Source organism: Carcharodon carcharias, chromosome X, assembly GCF_017639515.1.
Source record: "Carcharodon carcharias isolate sCarCar2 chromosome X, sCarCar2.pri, whole genome shotgun sequence".
NCBI classification, from domain to species: Eukaryota; Metazoa; Chordata; class Chondrichthyes; order Lamniformes; family Lamnidae; genus Carcharodon; species Carcharodon carcharias.
In genome coordinates this window covers 20,376,204-20,397,512 of record NC_054507.1, presented here as the reverse complement: position 1 = coordinate 20,397,512, position 21,309 = coordinate 20,376,204, and the positions used below count along the sequence as shown (strand labels likewise).

Genomic DNA, 21,309 nt, shown 5'->3' with positions numbered 1-21,309 from the left:
TATTACAATTCAGAAGTATAAAAATAAACTTTATAATAATTCCCCAAACTGGTTTGTTTTTGACCAAGATTACATTAACCACGCAACATATTTAAAGTATACACATTCAGAGGGACAATTAAAAGTTATATATGTGACGTAGAAAAATATATTTTGGATGTATATTTACTGACACACAAAATAAATTCTATCCCTGGGGAGCAGAGTTCCCTTGTACAGAATTAGAAGTCCGCAATGCCACTTAAAGCTGAAGACCATGTAGGTACTTATGTAGATGGACCTGATGTATCACAGATACACCGAGGTTGGATCTCCATCCACAACCTCCCTCCGGCCATGCCGGCCTGCTCCTGCAACTCTTCATAAAGAGTGAAACTTTTCTCTGTCCAAAACTTTCTTGCCTAAGCTGTAGAGAAACCTGGAGTACCAATGGATGCCATTCTCCTGCGTGGCATTGCCATGCCTAGAGTGGAGGGCTGGTAACAATGAAGTCAATGAGTGAAAGAGTCTGAGAGGTGCAAAAGCCAGGTGTGCCCAGTGGTGCTTCTCTATCACAGCGTAACAAGATGCCAGTACATTATTCACCAACAGTGTGCCATGAGACGTCAGTGGCGCATAGGCACCAATGTCCTCCTCCACATAGATAGCTTTAATCCTAGATGAACGCAGCCGGCCTGAGCCAACCTCCCTTACAAGGATAAACTGACCTGTTCGCACTCTACTTGCAAACATTGGCCTAAAGTTCTCCATTCTGTCTGTGTTATTATCGGAAACAAAGATGAGGTGTGCTGCCGTGAGTTCCAGTCGCTGTTGGGGATCTTCAGTCTCCAGCACAGTAAAAGAGATCCTCAGCTCTTCTTCTTTGTCAAGGAAGAGCAGAACTTGACTGGGGACCACCTTGCCAGCTGCATCCACTGTTAGGACCCGGTCCCCAGGATTCAGCTCTGACACAGCCCGAGTTTGCCCATTTTCCAGTGTTACCATGGCTTTAGAGGGGAAACAGCCACCTGTTTTTGTGGCCAATGAATTATCTGTAAAATAAAAAGTATCAGGGATTAAACACGCAGTACTTATTCACTAAATTAAGTTCCTCAGCTCAGTGAAAATAAAAATTAAAACAATTAAAAAAGTTTAATTGAAACAGTAATACATAGCCTCAGCACTCTGGGCCTGTGGGGCAGGGAAAGTAATTAGCTAGGGTTCCCCATTCCGGATTGCTACTTAGTGATTTTTTTTTTGGAAAGAGCACAAGTGTGGGTATGATCAGGCTGTGCTGTCCATCACAGTCAAATAGCTGGAGAAATGCTCACTTGCCTGGACTTGTATGTCAAGACCACCTATTTAGGAGAGATTCTGAAGGGTAACCAGAATGAGTTTGTGCCTTCAGCAGGGAAAAGGGATAGGAAATGACAAATACATAAATAAATAAAAGAAAGAGTTACCTAACATCCCCACGTCATCAAAATTATTGAACTAAAAACATCATTTCTAGTTCAGCATAGTCGTAACTTTCTGCCAGCAGCCCAATACATGTTAAAACTGTGAATATCTTCATTACAACTGAAGGAGCCCATTAAATACTCTTGAGAGATGAAATCAATTTTGTGGGAAACAGGTTATTCGCTGAACAGGAACAGACTTTACTAGGTCACCATGAATTAGGTCATTAATGTCAAAATTAGACACAGGAGGGTCTTTTCCTGCTGTTTTGTCATTGATTTATTGAGGACTTAAAGGTGGCAATCAACCTTCTGCCGTTAAGACTGCAACGTACATTGAAAATACAGTTAAAATCCATCAACTGGAATGCGCTGGAGTGAAAAAATTCTTATTTATCCAATTATACCCATCTGAAGGACCATTTTCAGAGATTTTTGGTTTGTATGGCAGCAGCATGAAGGGTTATGCAAATATGATGTGAGAGAAAGCTTTTTCACACATCGAGTGGTTAGGGCCTGGAATGCACTGCCTGGAAATGTGGTGGAGGCAGGTTCAACAGAGGCATTCAAGAGGACATCAGATGATTATTTGAATAGAAACAATGTGCAGGGGTACAGGGAAAAGGCAGGGCAATGGCACTAGGTCATAATGCTCATTTGGAGAGCTGGTGCAGACATGATGGGCCGAATGGCCTCCTTCTGTGCCATTAAAATTCTATGATATTAGAATTAAAATACGATGTTTTGATATGAACTGCTTGAAAGGTGACATTTTGCCCTTAAAGAAAAACAATTGTTTCAAGATTGATAGCCTCTCATTTATTATTTTTTAAAGATCTAATGGTTTTCTCCACCTGTTTTTATGATGGAGCCGGCACAGACACAATGGGCCGAATAGTCTTCTGTGCAGTAATGGTTCGGTGAGATCAATGGCTAGACTGGAGGAAAGGCAGGCAGCATATTGGCATATTTCTGCTGGTATTGCTCTAGACTTGCTGTTTCAAAGCACTTTTTAAAATTTGTTTTATTGAAAGTACTCACTAATTTTCTCCTGCTCTCCTGAACTTGGCGACTAAAGGCTACACAATAGCTCATCCGAGGAGCCATTTTCCCTTCCCACAATGCAGAGGTGCAATGCTTCAACTACTGCTGTGATTAAAATTAGCTAAGAGCAGAGATGAGTCATTGACCTGGTCAGCACCAGATTTGGCAGTGGATTTACCTGTGGAACCATACAAAGAGGAAGTTGCTTTTACATTGGTATTACCCTGAGACTTTGAAAAAGAGTTGAATTTGTATATGTAGATTAAATGAGAAAACTGCAGGAACATCTGCAGGTTGCCAACTGTTGCTGGAATTTCAATCCTGTACCCTATGCCTAGTCAATCAGGGAACATTTTCCCCTGCTTACATCACTATTTATTCACTTCTTTGAAACTGGTAGGGCCCATACCTCCTCTAAAGCAGTTTCAGCAACAATCTCAGCACTACTTAAGAAAATAAAATGTTTTAAAATGAACACCACTGCACAGAAAGTAAAAAAAAAGTGATAAATGTATTGATTTCTTTTACAGCTGTTTTTTTTTAGAGTACCAGTGTGGCTGACATTAAGATTGCACAATTTAAACTAGTTAATGATAGTGGATTATGAATTTTTGAGGTCCTGGGCCAAATTTACTTGTAAGTCATTTTTGTTAATGCCTGGAAGCTAAAATGAATGTGAAAAAAATCCTCCTTTAATCAAATTAAGAAACACTGCAAAAACAGTCAAATTTACAAACTGCTCAGGCCACAAAAGTTGGTGTGTTGCACATGAGAAGGGTGGGGAACAGAAGTAGCTAGGTTCAATGTATGAATGGCATTGAGGTGTGTCTTGAAACTTGTGTTGAATACCTGTATTGAATACAGGCTTATTTTGATAATTGACCAGTGTGGATCCAATTTTTGTTTCGAGGGCACTGGGACTGGGACTCCAACAATCCAATGCTAATCTACCATTTCTGGTCAAAATTAAAATTATTAAAAGATCATAATTTCATTACCGTCCTCAATCATTCACCAGTGAGGCCAAACTGCTCCAGTAAAATTTCTGTTTATAAATTCAGTCCTTATTGCCCTTTCTGCTCTTCGCGACCAGGTGCATGACTTTCTGTCAGGCTTCTGACATTGTCACTGTATCCCTGGCTGGATAAAAGGTATGTAAGCAATACTTGATAACAGCTATTTTGATTTTGTCTCCTTCACTCTGCAAAAGCACATGCTTTTCACTTGGTGTCTCTCCATGATGGGTAGGCAAGATTGGAAACGCACATCATGTGGAGAGCTCCAGGGTGGAGCAAACCCATGTTATGTCACTTTGCAGTTCGATGTGTTAAAATTCCAGCATGTGAACTGCACCAGTACATTGACCCATTGTTTAAATTCAATGATCCTGATATTTACAGGGAGCTGGGTATGGGGCTGCTTAGTGGTAGGGAAACCCAGAAAAAATGTTTTCACTCAGGTCCTGCTGAATTTATTGGCAAGATACGATCACCATTTTTGGAATCCATTTCCCAGCCACTGTTTGGTGATCCTACTCCTCCTGGCCCACAAGCAATGCTGTAAAGGCAATTACCTATTCCATCCAGCAATCCTCACTTCCCTTTGACTGCTAGGTTTCTTAAGGCCCAGCCGACCAGCATTAAAGCAGGCAAGAGAGCTAAAATTGGAGGCACATAGACTCATTGATATATAAGTGAGGGATCCACCTCCTGAGAGCAAGTTGGTCACTCGCCCACACATGCACCCCAGCCTATCTCAGTTCAAACCAGAAGTGGATTTGTTGGGCTTGGATTTTTTTATATTTTACCTTCCTACCCTATGCAACTCCACACAAGTTTGGGGTTAAAAATGGTCCTAGTGACTAACTGACCCATGCAGACAGGAGCTCCCAGGCACGAATGTCAGTGTGTGCAGAGTTAGCCGATATCAGCCAAGGCAGCGGTAGGGTGATTCAATTAACCTCAGCTAGGGTTCCTGCTTCCAGTTGCAATCCAGTGGTGCTGTTTTAAATGTGTGTGTAAGAATAGCAGGTGAGGACAGGACTGGTTCAGTTTTGATGCCTTCCATAGTTGAATGAGATTCCACATGATTACTAGTGACTAAGTTGGGACGTTATAGGACTATACCCTACCAAAGCTCTAATCTAATGACTTTGGTCCTATAACATCCCATCTTACTCCCTAAAAAAGAGTTAATCCTTTTAGACAAGTTGTGGGGGTGGGGAGGAAAACTTTTTTTTAAAAAAGTACTTGCCATCATAATTAAGTTTAAAAAAATCAACTTATATTTGTAAATAGTGTGGTATGAGTGTGCATGTTTATTACAAATTCCCAAATGAAAACCACACCAGCCCAAGTCAGTAAAACACCAGTTACAGTGAACATATCAAAAGATAGCAAGAAGAAAAAGAAAATTCAGAAAATTAAATCCCTAGATTCTAGCTCCCTAGAAGAGAGCTTCAAATATTTGCCTTGAAACAATGATCAGAATCTTACCCAGTGATTTAAGGCACCAATAAAAATAACTATTGGTCATCCTGAAAAGGGGTCAACCATTTATGACAGTTTCTAAGACTAAAATGTATAAAAGGATTATTACTTAATGCACCAAGTTTTATGACTAGATAGTGATAGAGCTATTTAAAACATTCCAATGGTGTGTGAAGCAACCCATGGCTCAGTGGGTGGATGAACTCCCCGGTGTGGTACTGAGCCATACAGACCAAGTTCCCTCCAGCTTTGATGTATTGAACTTGTGGATATTAGGTAGGGCATCAGCCGGGGCACAACAATTGCCGCCAGCAACCTTGACTTACCAAGAAGGAGAAAAACAATAGAGTTCTCCAATCACTATCCAGTTACTCCTGCTGGAAGAATTTGATTTGGGCCTGTCTGCTCTGCTTGGTGTGGTTGAGTTGTTGGCCTAAACCAATTGATTGAACTTGCACTTGTGGGAAATAGTCACTTTTGGAAGGAACCAGAACTTACTATAGTTTCTCATTGTTTCCTCAGCAAAATTCACTGTTCCTCTAAGCATTCCTGCTCTTTATGACATATATGCCCTTAAACAACTCCACTTCCTACCAAATGAAGTACAATCACAAGTCAAAATTGGCTGGCCATAGTGTAGGTAACAAAACTAAAAGCTTCATGTGAAAAAAACCCAACAGAAATGTTCACCCTCTAGCCCCGAATATATTATTTATTATAAAATATAAACAATGCCTGGAAGCCTGTAATACAATCACGGGTTTTTGACAACTGTATGAACTGCTTGAAGTTCACTCTGGTGGTTCAGGATGTCAGCTTTGTAACCTTCTCAGCTGTTATTTATGTTCTATATAACATCTATCACCTTTCACAAATAAATAATACTGTTTAAGATCAGGCTGGTGTATTCTCAAAACGGATCCTTCACGCAAATCTGTCCTTATCTCCAATCTTTAAGTTGCCCAACCCAAGAGCATCGTAAGAACTTTGGTCTCTATATATTATCTTCAAAGCTGGCTTTTGGATTAGTGCCAGTTGACTGGATGACCCAGATGTTAGACTAAAATGCAAAACCTGGCAAGCACATGCCACAAAAGGTCTGATCAGCCTTCTGTAAAAAAACAATAAATCATCAGAACTAAGAGTGGTTCTTTTAAGATACTCAAAATAATACAATCTCTTCCAACCCTTTACATACATGCATGATCTACGAGGACATCCCACTTCAGGTCACTGATGCTGTAATGTCAAGTATTAATAGCAGGGTAGGATGTACTCAAGTCAACACCTACTGCGTTGAAAAAAAATGACATCGCCAATAATCAATTGAAGATTCTCGTTTGGAAAAAGTAGTGACGTCCTCATGTATTAACTACCAGTACAATTTGACATGACATTGCCAAAGACAAGGACACAAAGCAGAATATGCCCACCCCATGAACACATATGGAAGCAATTTTAACACTGTAATCTTATTTTAGTTTAACCCTCCAGGTTTGTGCCATTGTTTGGCCTTCACTGACATCATTGCCTTACAATCACTGCTGGGTATTGATTGCTGAATATAGAAATTTTCTGTAATCAACAAAAAGGCAAGAACTTGGTAAACCTGGACCAATGACACCACAAACCCTTTAATCTCTCCATGAACATCGCGCTCAGTTGCTCTCATTATTTTACCACAAGAACCTGCAGAGAACAAAAAAGTTTCTAATTGACACACACTGGGGGCTTACCACTACCAGAAAGCTCCACAGCTTCCGTTTTCAATAGTAGTGATTTGTCAATATTTTGCTGGTGGTAGTCAAGCCACTTGTTTTCCTTCCAATACCTTGCCTTTCTCTCCCTTTCTCTCCTGAAGACCCAAACCTTTACTGGTGAAGAACAATTCCAATACTGCCTGCATCCCTCCAGTACCTCATCCATGCCTTTCTTCACATGCAAGTCTAAAGTATCAGGTGGATGGTGCAACCAAGCTAATCCGTCCTTGCCTCGTAGCGTGCACACACTCTTGCCAGCTTGATGGTCCCTGGACACTACTCGGGTTTGACAACCCTGAGTAATCATTGCTCTCCTTAGGCTAAGGGCTCCAAGCCCAAAGGCCCCATCACCACTATAGCCAAGATCAGCTAACCAGGGATAAATCAGGAATTAAAAGTTAGGACCAGCTTGATTTGTACTACTCAGTATTAGTTGACTAGGTATACTTACCAACTGAGCCCTCAGGGTAATTGCAATATTCAGGCATTTTGATGGAGGGTCACCATCATCTTATGGCTGCTCCAAAAATGAACTATGGACCAGATATGTAAACCATTCAAGTGCTGCACAAACTTGTAGCTGGAGTCCTGTCAACTTCAGTCGTGCCTGCTCGATGGTGTAGTAATAGAGGGCACTTTTGTGACCTTTATGCATGCAGTTTTTAAAATGGAAATTGTATCACCATAATGTGGCTATAATAGTTATTAGAAACATGATTTTTAAAAAATTTTTATGGGATGTGAGTGTCACTAGCAAGGCCAGGATTGCCCATCCCTAATTGCCCCCGAGGCTGGGATGAGGCATCTCCTTGAATTGCTGTAGTCCTTCTGGTGCAGGTATATCCAGCTGTTAGGAAGAGTTCCAGAATTTTGATCCAGCAGCAGTGAAGGAACAGCAATATAGTTCCAAGTCAGGATGGTTTGTGGCTTGGAGGGAAACTTGCATGTGGTGTTCCTATGCGTCTGCTGTCCTTGTTATTCTAGATAGTAGAGGTCACGGGTTTGGAAGGTGCTTGATGAAGAGCCTTGGTGAGTTGCTACAGTGCATCTTGTAGATGGTACACACTGCTGCCACTGTGCATCGGTGGTGGAGGGAGTGAATGTTTGTGGATGTGGTGCCAATCAAGCAGGCTGCTTTGTCCTGGATGGTGTTGAGCTTCAAGGGCTGTTGCCTCATCCAGGCAAGTGGAAAATATTCCATCACACTCCTGATTTGTGCCTTGCAGATGGTGGACAGGCTTTGGGGAGTCAGGAGGTGAATTACTTGCCTCAGAATTCCTAGCCTCTGACCTGCTCTTGTAACCACATTATTTACATGGCTGGTCCAGTTCAGTTTCTGGTTATTGTTAACCTCAGGATGTTGATAGTGGGGGATTCAGTGATGGTAGTGCCATTGAATGTCAAGGGGAGATGGTTAGATTCTCTCTTGTCGGAGATGGTCATTGCCTGGCACTGTGTGGTGTGAATGTTACTTGCCACTTATCAGCCAAGCCTGAATGTTGTCCAGATCTTGTTGCATATGAACACAGACTGCTTCAGTATCTTGAGGGGTTGCAAATGGTACTGAACATTCTTTGTGCTAGGTACGACTCCAACCAGCAGAGAGTTTCCCCCCCAATTCCCTTGACTTCAATTTTACCAGGGCTCCTTGATATCAAGAGCAGTCACTCTCACCTCCCCTCGAGTTCAGCTCTTTTGTCCATGTTTGGACCAAGGCTGTAATGAGGTCAGGAGCCGAGTGGCCCTGATGGAATCTAAAATGAGCAGTGAGTAGGTTATTGCAGTACAAAGTGCCACTTGATGGCACTGTCGATGAGACCTTCCATCACTTTGCTGATGATCAAGAGGAGACTGACTGGACGGCAATTGACCAAATTGGATTTGTGCTTTTTGTGGACAGGACATACCTGGGCAATTTTCCACATTATTAGGTAGATGCCAGTTTTATAGCTGTGCTGGAACAGCTTGTCTAGGGTTGGAGTCATACCTAGCACCAAAGGAAGATGGTTGTGGCTGTTGGAGGTCAATCATCTCAGTTCCAGGACATCACTGCAGGAGACCCTTGGGGTAGTGCCCTCAGCCAAACCATCTTCAGCTGCTTCATCAATGACCTTCCTTTCATCATAAGGTCAGAAGTGGGGATGTTCGCCGATGATTGCACAATGTTCGACACCATTGGCAACTCCTCAGATATTGAAGCAGTCCATGTCCAAATGCAGCAAGACCTGGACAACATTCAGGCTTGGATTGATAAGTGGTAAGTAACATCCACTTGGCAATTCTGGCTGAAGCTGGTTGCAAATGCTTCAGCTTTGTCTTTTGCATTGATGTGCTGGGCTCCTCCATCATTCAGGATGGGAATATTTGTGGAGTCTCCTCCTTCTGTTAGTTGTTTAATTTTCCACCACCATTCACAATAGCACAACACTAACCTAGTTTGTATTAACACTACACTTTGGAAAACCAGAATGTAAAGAAATTCAGTTCCATTCATGGTGACTGTGTGAAAATTTCATACCTTGATCGTTTTATGTTTCAAGTAGGCATTCAGAAATACAATAATAGATTGTCATTCCAAATATGGGCTGTAAGTGGAGAGCTACGCTGACTTGTATAACATTAGGATTAGGTACTGGTGCGAACAAGGTTGCCACTGGTGACATTAGTATCAGGACCAATTTGAGGTGGTGAATCCAGTGAGATTGGGCTGAAGTATAACTTTTCTCAGAGCGCATCAATCTCAATAGACTAATAGGCCTAGTGGCAAGACTGCCAAGTCAAAGTTTTTTTTAAAAAGTTCACCAGCACAAAATCTGTAACACAATGACCGAGGATTTAATCTGATATCAAGGTTTAACTAACGTTGATGAACTACTTGTAGTTTGCTGACACGGTGGCACCATTTCTGGTAGCTCCTATATGCAACTGGTCAATGGGTTGAGACCTATGTTTGGCTATACTTGCATTGCAGATAACTAACACCGCCAGGAGTTGAGCAGCTTACACCGCTTGTTTCCTCAAAAGGAAGTCGGGGGTGGGGGCGCGGGGGGGGTGGGGTAGTGGCTTTGGAGGGGGTGGAGGGGGGAAGAGGCTGGGTGGGGAAGGGGCTGGTGGAAATGACAAGTTATCCTAAACTTAAACTATTTGCAGGGAAACATCAGGAAGACTTGGGAACAGGCTGCCTGATCATCCTTTCAGCTGGGGCATAGCTTTTGGCAGAGAGTCGGGAGTGGTTAAAAATAAGAGAGGGCAACAGCAGAGAGTACAACAAAAATATTTACTGAATAAATAAAAAATGCTCGAGATCCACTTTCATGGTTCATAACGTCATTTAAACTCTCCAATTAGATTACAGCCTTGTAATCGCTCCCTGTAGTCTGTTATTATATTACAGCACTTGTCTGAAAAGAAGATTAGTGTTCAGACAAAATGGAACCGGAACATCTGGCAAAGATTGAATATTAAACACACTTGTGCTTTTTGCAAAGAGCGATGTGGGCAAAACACAGGCATCAAGCAGGAGTTTAAAGAGAGGAGTTACAGTAGCCAATTAAAGATGTGGTCAAACAAGCAGGCTTTTGAAGGTGTGGAGAGTTTTAGCAAGGTGGAGGAGCTTAGGAAAAGAATGCCACAACTGTTCTAACTAACATCAGTGAGCTGAGCACAAATCAGGGTTGAGCCTACGGCCTTTCTGATTTGTACCACACTAGAGTGGTACACTTACCCACTGAACCATCAGGGAAACAGCAGATATATCAAAACTAGGTAGCACCTGAGACAAGCCATGACATGGTGAATGAAGTATGGGACGAGGCATGAGCCAGCAGACAGCAGGGGGGCCTTGTCTAATCAGACATGGATCAGCTACTTTTTTTTTTATATTCTCCCTCACTCTCTAGCCTATGTTTTGTTGCTTGATAATGCTCCTTTCATTTTTTGTCACTTCTGGTTATTTCATTTTTCAGATTTCATCCAGTTTTGGCAAGAGATCAAGCTGGTATACACCAGAGAGTGATGGTAGGTTCCTCCAATGCCTCAGTGTAAGCAGCGAGTGTGCCAAGGTTCTGATCTCCAGACTGTACTGATCTCCGCTTAAGGGGGTAGGGGGGGTGGAAAACAACCAACATTTCTGCTTCCAAACGCAATCCAGCTGAAAGCGAGGTGAAGAGGGGTTCGGCTGTGATGCTGCTGATGCTCAAATAGTTTGCCAACATTCACATGAATAATGACTGCTTAGGTTAGGCAGTGAAGGGTTTAATGTAAACATTTTCAGGAGGGAAAAAAAATTGGCAGAGAAAATAAAAAAGGCTGCATTGCACATTTGCAATCCTGAAGCTGAGAGGTGTAAAACCACTCAGTACTGTACAGGGCTTGTGCAATTTAGCATGTCTGAGTGAACCAGTCATGTCTCTACAATCTAAGCAGTTTAATAACCCCAGTGGACTCCAGCAGGAGGCTAATTAAACATTGACAGTATTTATCTGCTGACTGCTGGCCAAAGCCTCGGGAAGGTAATAAGATTCAAAGCACTGAAACCTTCAGCAACCTTTGCAATGAATCCTATTTTATTCCCATAGGATCTTGCACCTGTCCTAACAATCAATGTACTCTACAATAAAATATTCTCTAGGATACAGGGATGAATAAAATCCCCTCAAAGCAAACAGAGTGGAAATATACATGGGTACCTATTGATGACAGAAATATTTGTCAAGATCTTTGAAGCAAATTTCAGCCTTTGAGAAGCAACTGAATTTCAAATCTTAAAATGTTGAATCAGTTTCCAAATTATTTTGGGACTCATCAACATACTACAAAAAAAAATATCAGTATTGTCACAAAGATCCAGCTACACTGGCAGAAGGTACTGCTTGACATCTATTTTATATAGATAGATGTACACATTAAAACAAATCACCAAGTGCCCCACTGAACCAGACCTGGCACATTGCCTCCTGAGCCCCTCATTGTGACCCCTGCATCCTAACAGCCTCCTAACTGCAGTTCAATAATGGCCCTCCCACCAACACTGTTAATGTAGATTCAAATTTGCATACCACCTTTCACATTCTCAAGAGGTCCTAAAGTGCTTCACAACAAATGAACTATTTTTGAGCCTACAACATTCCAACTCCACTGAACTGAGCTGACACTTAATCCAGTACTATAGAAGATAGTGCAAGCCAAGAAAATCATGTACTTCCTGAGGCTAAACTAGGTGAAATTTTAGTACCTATGTGTAAGCTTAAACAGCAAGCTTTTGCAGACTATTTGACAATGGGGAACATCACAGCCAAGTAGGATCCTTTCCTCACCCAGTGTTCAAATTTGAGCTATCTGGTGCCTTCTGTTGGAAAGTGAATTAATTGTAGAAAAACTTATGCCAACCTCTATCCTGCCAAGGGAAACACAACAATTATAACACCCCACCATTGTTCCAGCTGAGATCAGGGGCTGGGCTGCCACATCAGGGGTCAGAAACAGGAGCCAGGACTCTGAGTCCTGAACCTGCCCCTGGGGGTGGGGGTGGGTTGTGGGTTGGGGGGGGTGGAGGGGGGCAGAGAAACAGTCACTCTTTGGGATTTTCATGGGGGTGTCCCTTTAATTGGCATGGAGACAGGTTTCCTGCCCAATTAAAAGTGGCAGGCAGGCTCTCAAAGCTGGAAGGCCTAAGGCCTCCTGAATGGAGGGGAGCAGCAGTCTGCAATGGATGGTAAGTAACAGGGGACACTTCAGAATGTCACCAACATTTTTTAAAGTTCAAATAAACAGATATAGCAGCCAGGCCACCACTGTGGGGGACGGTTTGGGAGCGAAATCCCTCTACAGGGTAACCTTTGGCTGCACCCACATCCAGGCAGGGTAGGGGAGGGGCCTTTCAGCCTGCCAGCGCTGACCCCCTGGCCTACCACTGAGTGCCCACCTCCAGGCAATTGAACTGCCTCCTCTGGTTCAGGAAACTGGAGGCCAACTGAAAATCCCAGTCAGCCTCCTTTAAGCATAATTAACAAGGCTCTTTAATGAGCCTAATTGGCTGCCTGCCATGTGGGGACAGGTAGCTCTGCCTGCCCTGAACCTGCCTTTGCCAAAAATATCTGGCACCGGGAAACTGGCACACCATCCAGCGCCGGTATTTCTGGGCCCTGTCCACCTCCATTCCCGCCCCTGGCAGAGCCTGAAAATTCAGACCCAGGAATAAAAATGAGAACTTTTAAAACTGTACAGCGCAGTGCCACAGCAAGCAGTGCACTTATCCATAAAGCAGCTGTTTTAACCTTTCAAAAAGTGTACAAAAAGAGCAAATTGAAAGGTACACATACAAACCCCAAAAAATCTGTCTTTAAAGCCTTAACATCTCACTGTCTCAGGAGAAAAATAATAATCATGAAAGTCCCCTTTCCAGGTGAAAAGGATTGTGGTTTTCTATTGAGTTTAAAGATAACTTAAAATTAGATTCAATGAGGCTCTAGGGGTAGAAATTCCTGTGTGCTTTGATTGATTAATAATGATTAAAAGTAGCACAGAAATTCAACTGAACAAGGAACCAGTTCGTTAAAAATAGCAGAGAGGAATTGCTACCTATGGACTTTCAAAAATGTGCTCTGGAACCTTTGAAGAGGCTGGAAACAGATATATTGTGCATTTTGGACTTGTACAATCTACCTTCAGGAACTGCAATTGTGGAAAATGTGACAATGGGGCTGCCTCTAACAAGTGTGGCAATGTAGGATTATCAGCATCAAAGCATCTGTTTTAGGCCATGCTATTACAAAAGCAAAAGACTGCAGATGCTGAAAATCTAAAATAAAAACAGAAAAGGCTGGAAATACTCAGCAGGTCTGGCAGCATCTGAAGAGAGAGAAGCAGAGTTAATGGACTGGAATTTTCCATTTGGCATGTGGGCCCCCTGCTGAGGCTCAAACATAGCCAAGGGTTGGAGGCAGCCTCCCAGCAGCAGACCGGCTTCCAGCACTCCATGCAGCTGCGAAACCACACCCCCACCAACCTCCCAATACCCACCATATTCATAGGGTCACTGGCCATCCAGTGGAGGGGTTACCCCTTCACAATGATAGCCTGGCAGCCGTGGTCTCCGATTTTAAAAAAAAGCTTGTAAAAGTTCTTCAGAGGGCACCTCCATTAATTAAGGTGCCCTGTCTTTCTCCTACCTACATCAGCAACTCCTACCTCTTGATGGTGAGCTTGTTAATCACTCAGTGCAGGAGGGCCTCCTATTGGCCCACCAACCTTGGGAGGCCACCCTCCTTCCTTAATTGGAAGAGGTTCCTGCAGGCGGCCAGTTCCTCGAAAATCACCCTGTGGGTTCCAGTGCTGCCATGCGTGGGCTCCCCAGTTGCATTTCCACTTGACAGTGGGATGCAGACCCACAAACAAAAATCCAGCCCAACATTTCAGGTCATTGACCTTTCATCTGCTCTGATAAACGGTCATCACTCTGAGATGTGGCTGGGATTTTACCAGCCTTCTGGAGACGGGCTAGGCAGCAGAAGGCTGTGTCTTTCCTCGACCACGGGATACTTTGAAAGGCAGGAACAGCAGCTGCTTGGCCACCCGTTGGCGTGTAGCCAATTAATCAGCCTTTTTTGAATTCTTTCATGGGATGTGAGCAGTGTTGACAAGGCCAACATTTGTTGCCCATCCCTAATTGTCCTTGAACCGAGCATCTCACTCGGCCATTTCAGAGGGCAATTAAGAGTCAACCACATTACTGTGGATCTGGAGTCAAAATAGGCCAGATTGGGTAAGGATGGCAAATTTCCTTCCCTAAAGGATATTAGAAAACCAGATGGGTTTTTACAACATTTGATGATACTTTCATGGTCATCATTACCGAAACTAGCTTTCAATTCCAGATTTTATTAATTGAATTGAAATTTCCCCAGCTGTCATGGCAGGATTTGAACCCATGTCCCCAGAGCATTAGCCCGAGCCTCTGGATTACTAGTCCACTGACATTACCACTATGCCACTATCTCCCAATTAACAGTCATTTTACACCCCTGCTGGTATTTTATCGGTGGCAGAACGCCCCCTCCCCCAGCCACATGGGAAGACCACCAAGTATGTCACACCAGCTTCTCAGCAATTTCCAGGATGGAGGTTAGGGGAAAAAGAGAGGCAGACCTTCCTTTCCAGATGCTCCATGTCCAACGGAGGGGCCTCCGGCTGCAATGACAGTCCCCAGCAGCATTGTCGGAGCTGCGGAGAGTTCACCCCTCTGATCACCAAGACCTGCCTGCCTGGGCCTAGCAAATTAGAAAGAACTTCACAATGGCCCTCCTTCTCCCTGCAGCCTCAGTCATGGTCACCTCTATTAGTGATGCTGCCGAGGGTCCTCTGCCGGTCCTCTGATTGGGCTGGCAGCTTGGAGAGACAGGCTGCAGTCTTTAATTGGATGGCAGTCCCAGAGGTAGCCTCTTATTTGGCTGCCACCAGCAACACCCACTTTGTGGTCCTGCTGTTCACCTATACATACTCAGGACCCACATTTGGTCCCAGCAGCGAGACCCATGCATGTTGGTAAAATTCTGGCCATTAACTGTTTGCTTTCCACAGATGCTGCCATACTTGCTGAGTATTTCCAGCATTTTCAGTTTTTTTTTAAATTTTAGGCTATGTTGAGATCTACACTTTCCAGCAAAAACCCTTGACCCAAAAATGACCTGCTTCGAAGAACTGAGAGAGTGACTTCTCCTAGGCCTGTTTCCACATTGACAGAAATAGGGAAAGCAAACGACAACCTTTCAGTTTTAATCTTGATGTAGATTTATTTGATGTAGATTTATTGTTATTGCAATGTTTTGGTTGTAATCTCCTAGGTTGCCACTGCTTCTGAAATTAGAAAGGGGAGAGGGATGGAATTGGAATTGGCAACCTATACCTTCCCTTGCTTGCTTTTCCCCTCTGTGAGGTGAGTGAATGAAATGTCAATTTTCCCCTTAGGAAGGACACTTCACTAAAATATCCTCTTGGAGACAGGATGTGGTTGTGATGAGTCTCACAGTGACCGGGCTACGAACTGACAATCACCGCATTATGACGAGCGGATTGGGTATCTGCCAGAGCCGGAGTTTGAACAGAGGTATACAGGTATGTTGAGTAAGTAACTGGTTACAGCATTACAATTAGGTCACAAACTATAGGATCTATTATCAGCATCTTTCCCTCCTGCAATGCCTCCAACCCTAATTGTTAGATTGGACGATAAGCTAATTGTAGACTCAGGACTTCTTCCCTGTGGGTAAGAAACAACACCGTGTTGGTGTCCAAAAGATCCCATTAAAACTTCATAGGTACATGCATTTGCAATTTATAATGTACAGTTTTGATCTTACTAAAATGACTCTCTGTAGCAGGATGAAATATAGGAAAAAGAAAATTTGCACATTTTCATTTATGAATGCAAACCACACGACCCACCTTCCGAAATAGAATCTCCAACTCCTTGGGATGGATTTTCAAGTTGCCACCTGTGCATGAAACGGATATTATGGATCAGCCAGTGATTATAGAAAGTGTCTAATTTGGTTTAAATGGAAATTAAAAATCAGGCAGTTTCTATAATGGGTGGCTGATCCACAATGTGTGACAGGTTCAAAATCCATCCCCTTATAAATTTCAAATCCCTTGCCCCATTATACTTTTCAAAGGATAACAAGTGCTTTATTCAGATGCATGGGAGAGGATGATCTTTGTGATCTTATTAGCTCCTACTGCACTTAAAAATGATTAAAGGGCATCAATTGCTGCATTCACTGTCAATGTACCACGTGCCAGGAGATATTCAGGAGCAGCCAAGGTGACCTTCCCTCTGATTTTCCCTCCCTGCAGTGAGACATACACAGCCTCCATTTGTTGCCTTATCCCAATTTCAAAGCAAAGGTCAGGGACTCAACATGTGGGGAATTGCATGTTTGAACCAATACATGCTACTGTGCCATATCATGCACCTGTATCCTTTTTAAAAGAGATCAAACTTTGAGAATTGTAATAAACTTTAACAACATTTTGGTCTTCCCCAAGTGTACTGCTTTTCAAGGAAAAAATCATAACACACAATTAATGCTGATAACACCAGAGAAATTGTCTGAAATGACTGAGTCAAGCAGCATAAGAGAGATGAATGAACACTCATTACTGAGCTGCTTAGATAAGGACTTTTATATATTCATGTTAATTCAAAACCCTAATAGTGGTGTGCTCAGTAAGTCCTCCAAGCCAATTTGTAATATTATACTAGTGCACAATATAGAAAAAGAACATACTCCAAAAATAGAATTCTCTGTAAACGTTTCCTTTTTAAAAAGGGTTATGTGGATGACAAAATTTCCATTTTACAGTACTGTGAGAAGTGTTCATTGCCATAACCTAGTTAGCATTTTCAGCTTCATTAGAACTATTATATCTTACAGCTAGAAAAACGACATAATGACTCGTGCTTGAAGTCAGTTAATATTGACAGACCCCCTAGGGACCATCAGATTCAAATAGGGACACACACATCAGTCAGGGATTTAAAATGTGACACCTTCACCCAGAAGGCAATATGGAGTATATTAATTATGCTAATAGGATAACATTAAGCAATTATGTTAATTAGATACATCTTGAATCTGTAAATTAGGTCAATTTGAGAGGAGACACTCTACAAGTGAAAAAGATCAACTTTATCAAACTTGAAGGGTAATGTGAGTAAGTTAATAGTTCATGTTAACTTAAATTCTGTATATAGATTGAGCTGATTCCAAGCATCAAAAGTGCCCATCGCATAGTAGTGTTGTGTTGAGGGTTTTTTCTGGAATAAATATAAAAACAGCACAGTGGACATTTCATTAAAGATGATATAGAGTAGAACTACCTGATACCTCAGTGAATAAATGCACCATGTGACTAGGAACTCTCACCCACCACTAACCCCCCTCCCCTACGACTACATTTGAACAACCAGAGCCTCATCGACCAAGATCACATCTGATAAAAGGTCACACAGGTAAGGTACCACAGGACCACTAACATCTTTGGCATTCTACCTCAAGATGATTCACCATCTTTGGAATAGAAAAATCAGCAGAAGATGGAGAAAACTCAATGGAATGGGATGTATGTATAAATGGAAAACATGCCAGGACTGAGTGATTTAAGATAAATCACTTACATCGCAGCTGATATGTGGTGTTGGGAGCCAGTGCCCCCATTGGTCTATTTTCTGTACCAGTCTGCATGCATCTTCTATTGTAACTTAGCACAATGGTAAAATTTCTCACTCCATTTAGAAAAAAATGGCAGTAGGCAGGCAATGAGAATGGACTGTCCACTTCAATTTCATCCGCATCCTGCTGATTTTAAAAATGTGTTTATACAAGTACCAATGAAGCGAGAAAGCGAAATTTATGAATTTGATCTACCAGTAGGGGTAGATTTTCCCCTTCTGTGGTATGGCAGCAGACTTTTAGCAAGGACCCATGAAATGCATTCTCAGTTGATTTTCCTCCCTCACCTGCAGTAATTGGCTTTGGATGATTTCAAAAGTCTAGCTATATTAATAACCAATGTTGATTTCAAAAAGTTAGGCTGATAGCTTTGAGAGTTGAGTAGAGCTCAGGAAAATTTATATTTTCAAAAAGCTGGGCAAGGCATCAGATACCAAAAGGTTAAAACAAGCAGGAGAAAAGGCAAGTTAAATCAGGAATTAGTGATTTGATGATGCCAAATCTTGGTTTTAAAACTGCATAGATTTTGGGGGTGTGGAGAAGACAGCACACTGAGGAGCTCCACTGGAAAAGGAGAGTAGGGGATGGTTTGATGCGTCTTGATTTCAACACAATAAGAGGTTACAGGAAGGAAGGATAACATACAAACACAAGGACTAGTTGGGCCTCAGGAGAAACAGGAGGGGAAAATTGACTATAAATCAATGAGAGCGCAGTAGGAGAGGTAGAAGGAGAAATTGGATACAAGGAGGGGGAAAGCAGCATGTAGGATGAGGTATTTGAGACCCAGGAGGATGATCAACCATATCAGTAAAACAGAGACAATTGAGAGGGATACTAAATGGTGAACAAAAATTACTCAAATGGGTTTAATGTCTCAAATTTAATAGCCTGATTATTTTGTCCACATGAAGCTACTGCGAGTTTTGAACCCTGAATTTTATAAAATGTATCCACAGTAAATGCAGCATTTTTACCATTTTAGTTTTGTGGCTTGACGGAAAGTCAAGTTTATTTACCAGAGCAATTTCCAGTTGGTGAGGGGGTGGGTGGAGCAGTTGACACCAACTGGAAATTGCTGTGGTAAATAAACTTGGTGTCACTGGACAGTGATCTGAACAACTAGCTCTGGTCAATTTTCCCCTCCCTAATCCAAGCTTTACAAACTATTTTGCATCACCCCCAAGGTTAGGTAACTCAACCAAAACTATCAGCAGGAATTTCTCTCCAGGGATGGGAAAGAGAGGTTGGGACCGTTCAATTAAAGGGCAGTGGGTGGGCTCTCAAAGCTGGAGGTCAATAAGAGGCATTCCAGTTTGAAAGGAGCAGCAGGCTGGAATGGAGGGCAAGTAAGGGAGACAGGGTGCTTCAAAATGGAGGCACCCTCTGTCCAACTTTAAATCTTAAATTAAAAAAGTGGATTTTGAAGCCAGACCAGTAGTGGGGAAAACCCTTTTACAGGGTGCCCTGCAGCGACTGCTGCACCAAGGCAGGCAGGGAAGCCTATAGGCCTGCTTGGAGCACTAGCCCCTGGTCTGCTGCCAGGAAGCGCCTAACCTGGCCCCCACTGCCTGCATGGGCCTGGAGGCTGCCTGGAAAATCCCAGTTGGCTTCAATAGGCACTTAACAAGCCCTGTTAGCAACTTGCTGTGTGCAGACAGGTAACCCTGGAACCCTCCACCTACCCCCCATCCCACCTCTGCAAAATGTCTACTTTTAGCTCCCACTGCCTCAGTTCCCACCCAGAACAAAACAAAAACAGTAACAACTGGGAAATTAAGAGTACTGGTCTGAACTGTTATTTTCCTTCTGGGCAGTAGAAGCCCAAAATCCTGCTCAGAAAACAAACCTGGAATTTCTGACCTGTGTAGCTCAGCTTCACACTGACTTTACCAACTGAGCTATTAGAAGTTAATATTTTATGCAATGAAATCTCTCATTTACATGCAGTTGTGGCAGACATAGTTAAATAGGTCAAGATAGAAATATTACAAATGGCTCTTTATAAGCACTGCATTAAAAGGCTGCCCCAAAAATAACATTCCTGGCAAATTAGTTACCCATTTATCAAGATCTAAGTGTATCAGATATGCAAGCAGATTGCAATGTTAACCACCGACCATTCCTGCTTACTGAATCTGTACAGAAACACCTGGCTTGTTTTGAAAGCAGCATTCCACCTTAATCACATTCTAGATCACTAACAATTTAACAGTGAATTATCAGTAAAATTCAGGAGTGACAGTCTTATTGTGGTATCTGCTTTTCCTTTTAAAGGTGCTTCAGCAAATATTTAGCTTCACCTCCTCCCTCAAAAGGGTCAGTGACCCTAACAGATCCAAAGGTTTCCAGTTATGATCCCAGTTATGTGCCTAGATACCTGATCTCAACTGGGATTTGGACACATATCCAACACAAATGTACACACATATACTGGAAGTCACTGCCCATGAGGGTGGCGGAAGCAGAGAAGATCAATGATTTCAATGGAAATTGGATGGGCACTTGAAGGAAATAAACTTTCAGGGCTAAGGGATGGAGTGGGAGAATGGGATTGTGGATTGCTCCAGAGACCTGGCAATAGACTTGATGGGCCACATGGCCTCCTTCTGTGCTGTAAATGGCTCGGTGACAATTGGTATCTGTGCCTCTGGATTGCATATGACAACAACTGAGGGAGGTTAGAAACAACCAAGGCTTGTACTCCTTATTTCTATCCAACAACCTTGCTGGAAAATGAGTGAGTGTAGATAGAGTGAAGACATGATTGACTTGGCTGTAAAGGCACCAACAATTGAATAGCCTTCCCACTTGGACACACTGGCTCCAAATTTTTAGAAAACTGATGACAAATAAGCCTGCTATATAATTGCTAGAACATCAAGGTGGCTGGCATAAAGCAAGCTGCCTAAGTAGTCCTTCTATAATACTGTTGTAAATTTGAGCAGACAGTTACTAGAAAATACTACCTGGGAGGTCAAGTAGGAAACCACATGCTCAAACATCTAGGGCTTGGTGCTTACCGTAATTTGGTTGCAGAGTCTCCACAGGCGGATTATGTAACTATGCTGTGGTCAGGAGAGGATGGTAGCAATGTATTCCCACAATTTATGGTTAACTGTGCTGCTCACTATGCCAGCTCACTATGTCAGTCTTGGGGATATTGCTGGTATCTGTGGTCCATGCTTTTCAGTTGTCTAACAAGTAACTACTGACTATCCTCCTTTGGGAGGCAAGGAAGTAGGTGATGAGGGAGAGGTTAGGTGGCTTCAAGACAAAAAAAAAAATAGCAATGGAAGTTCAGAATCAAGTTGGTGATCTGACAATTGAACCAGACAGGTCCAGG

The 21,309-nt window shown here is 42.6% G+C and overlaps 1 protein-coding gene across 1 annotated transcript in view; it reads right to left on the bottom strand.

The window, feature by feature from the left end:
• Positions 1 to 248: 248 nt before the first annotated feature.
• dhh (desert hedgehog signaling molecule) overlaps positions 249 to 21,309 on the bottom strand; it is a 92,220-nt gene continuing 71,159 nt past the window's right edge. The window contains exon 3 of the mRNA XM_041180275.1: positions 249 to 1,031. Coding sequence (XP_041036209.1) covers positions 361 to 1,031 — 671 coding nt within the window. The 3' untranslated portion in view covers positions 249 to 360. The remainder of the gene's footprint in view (positions 1,032 to 21,309) is intronic.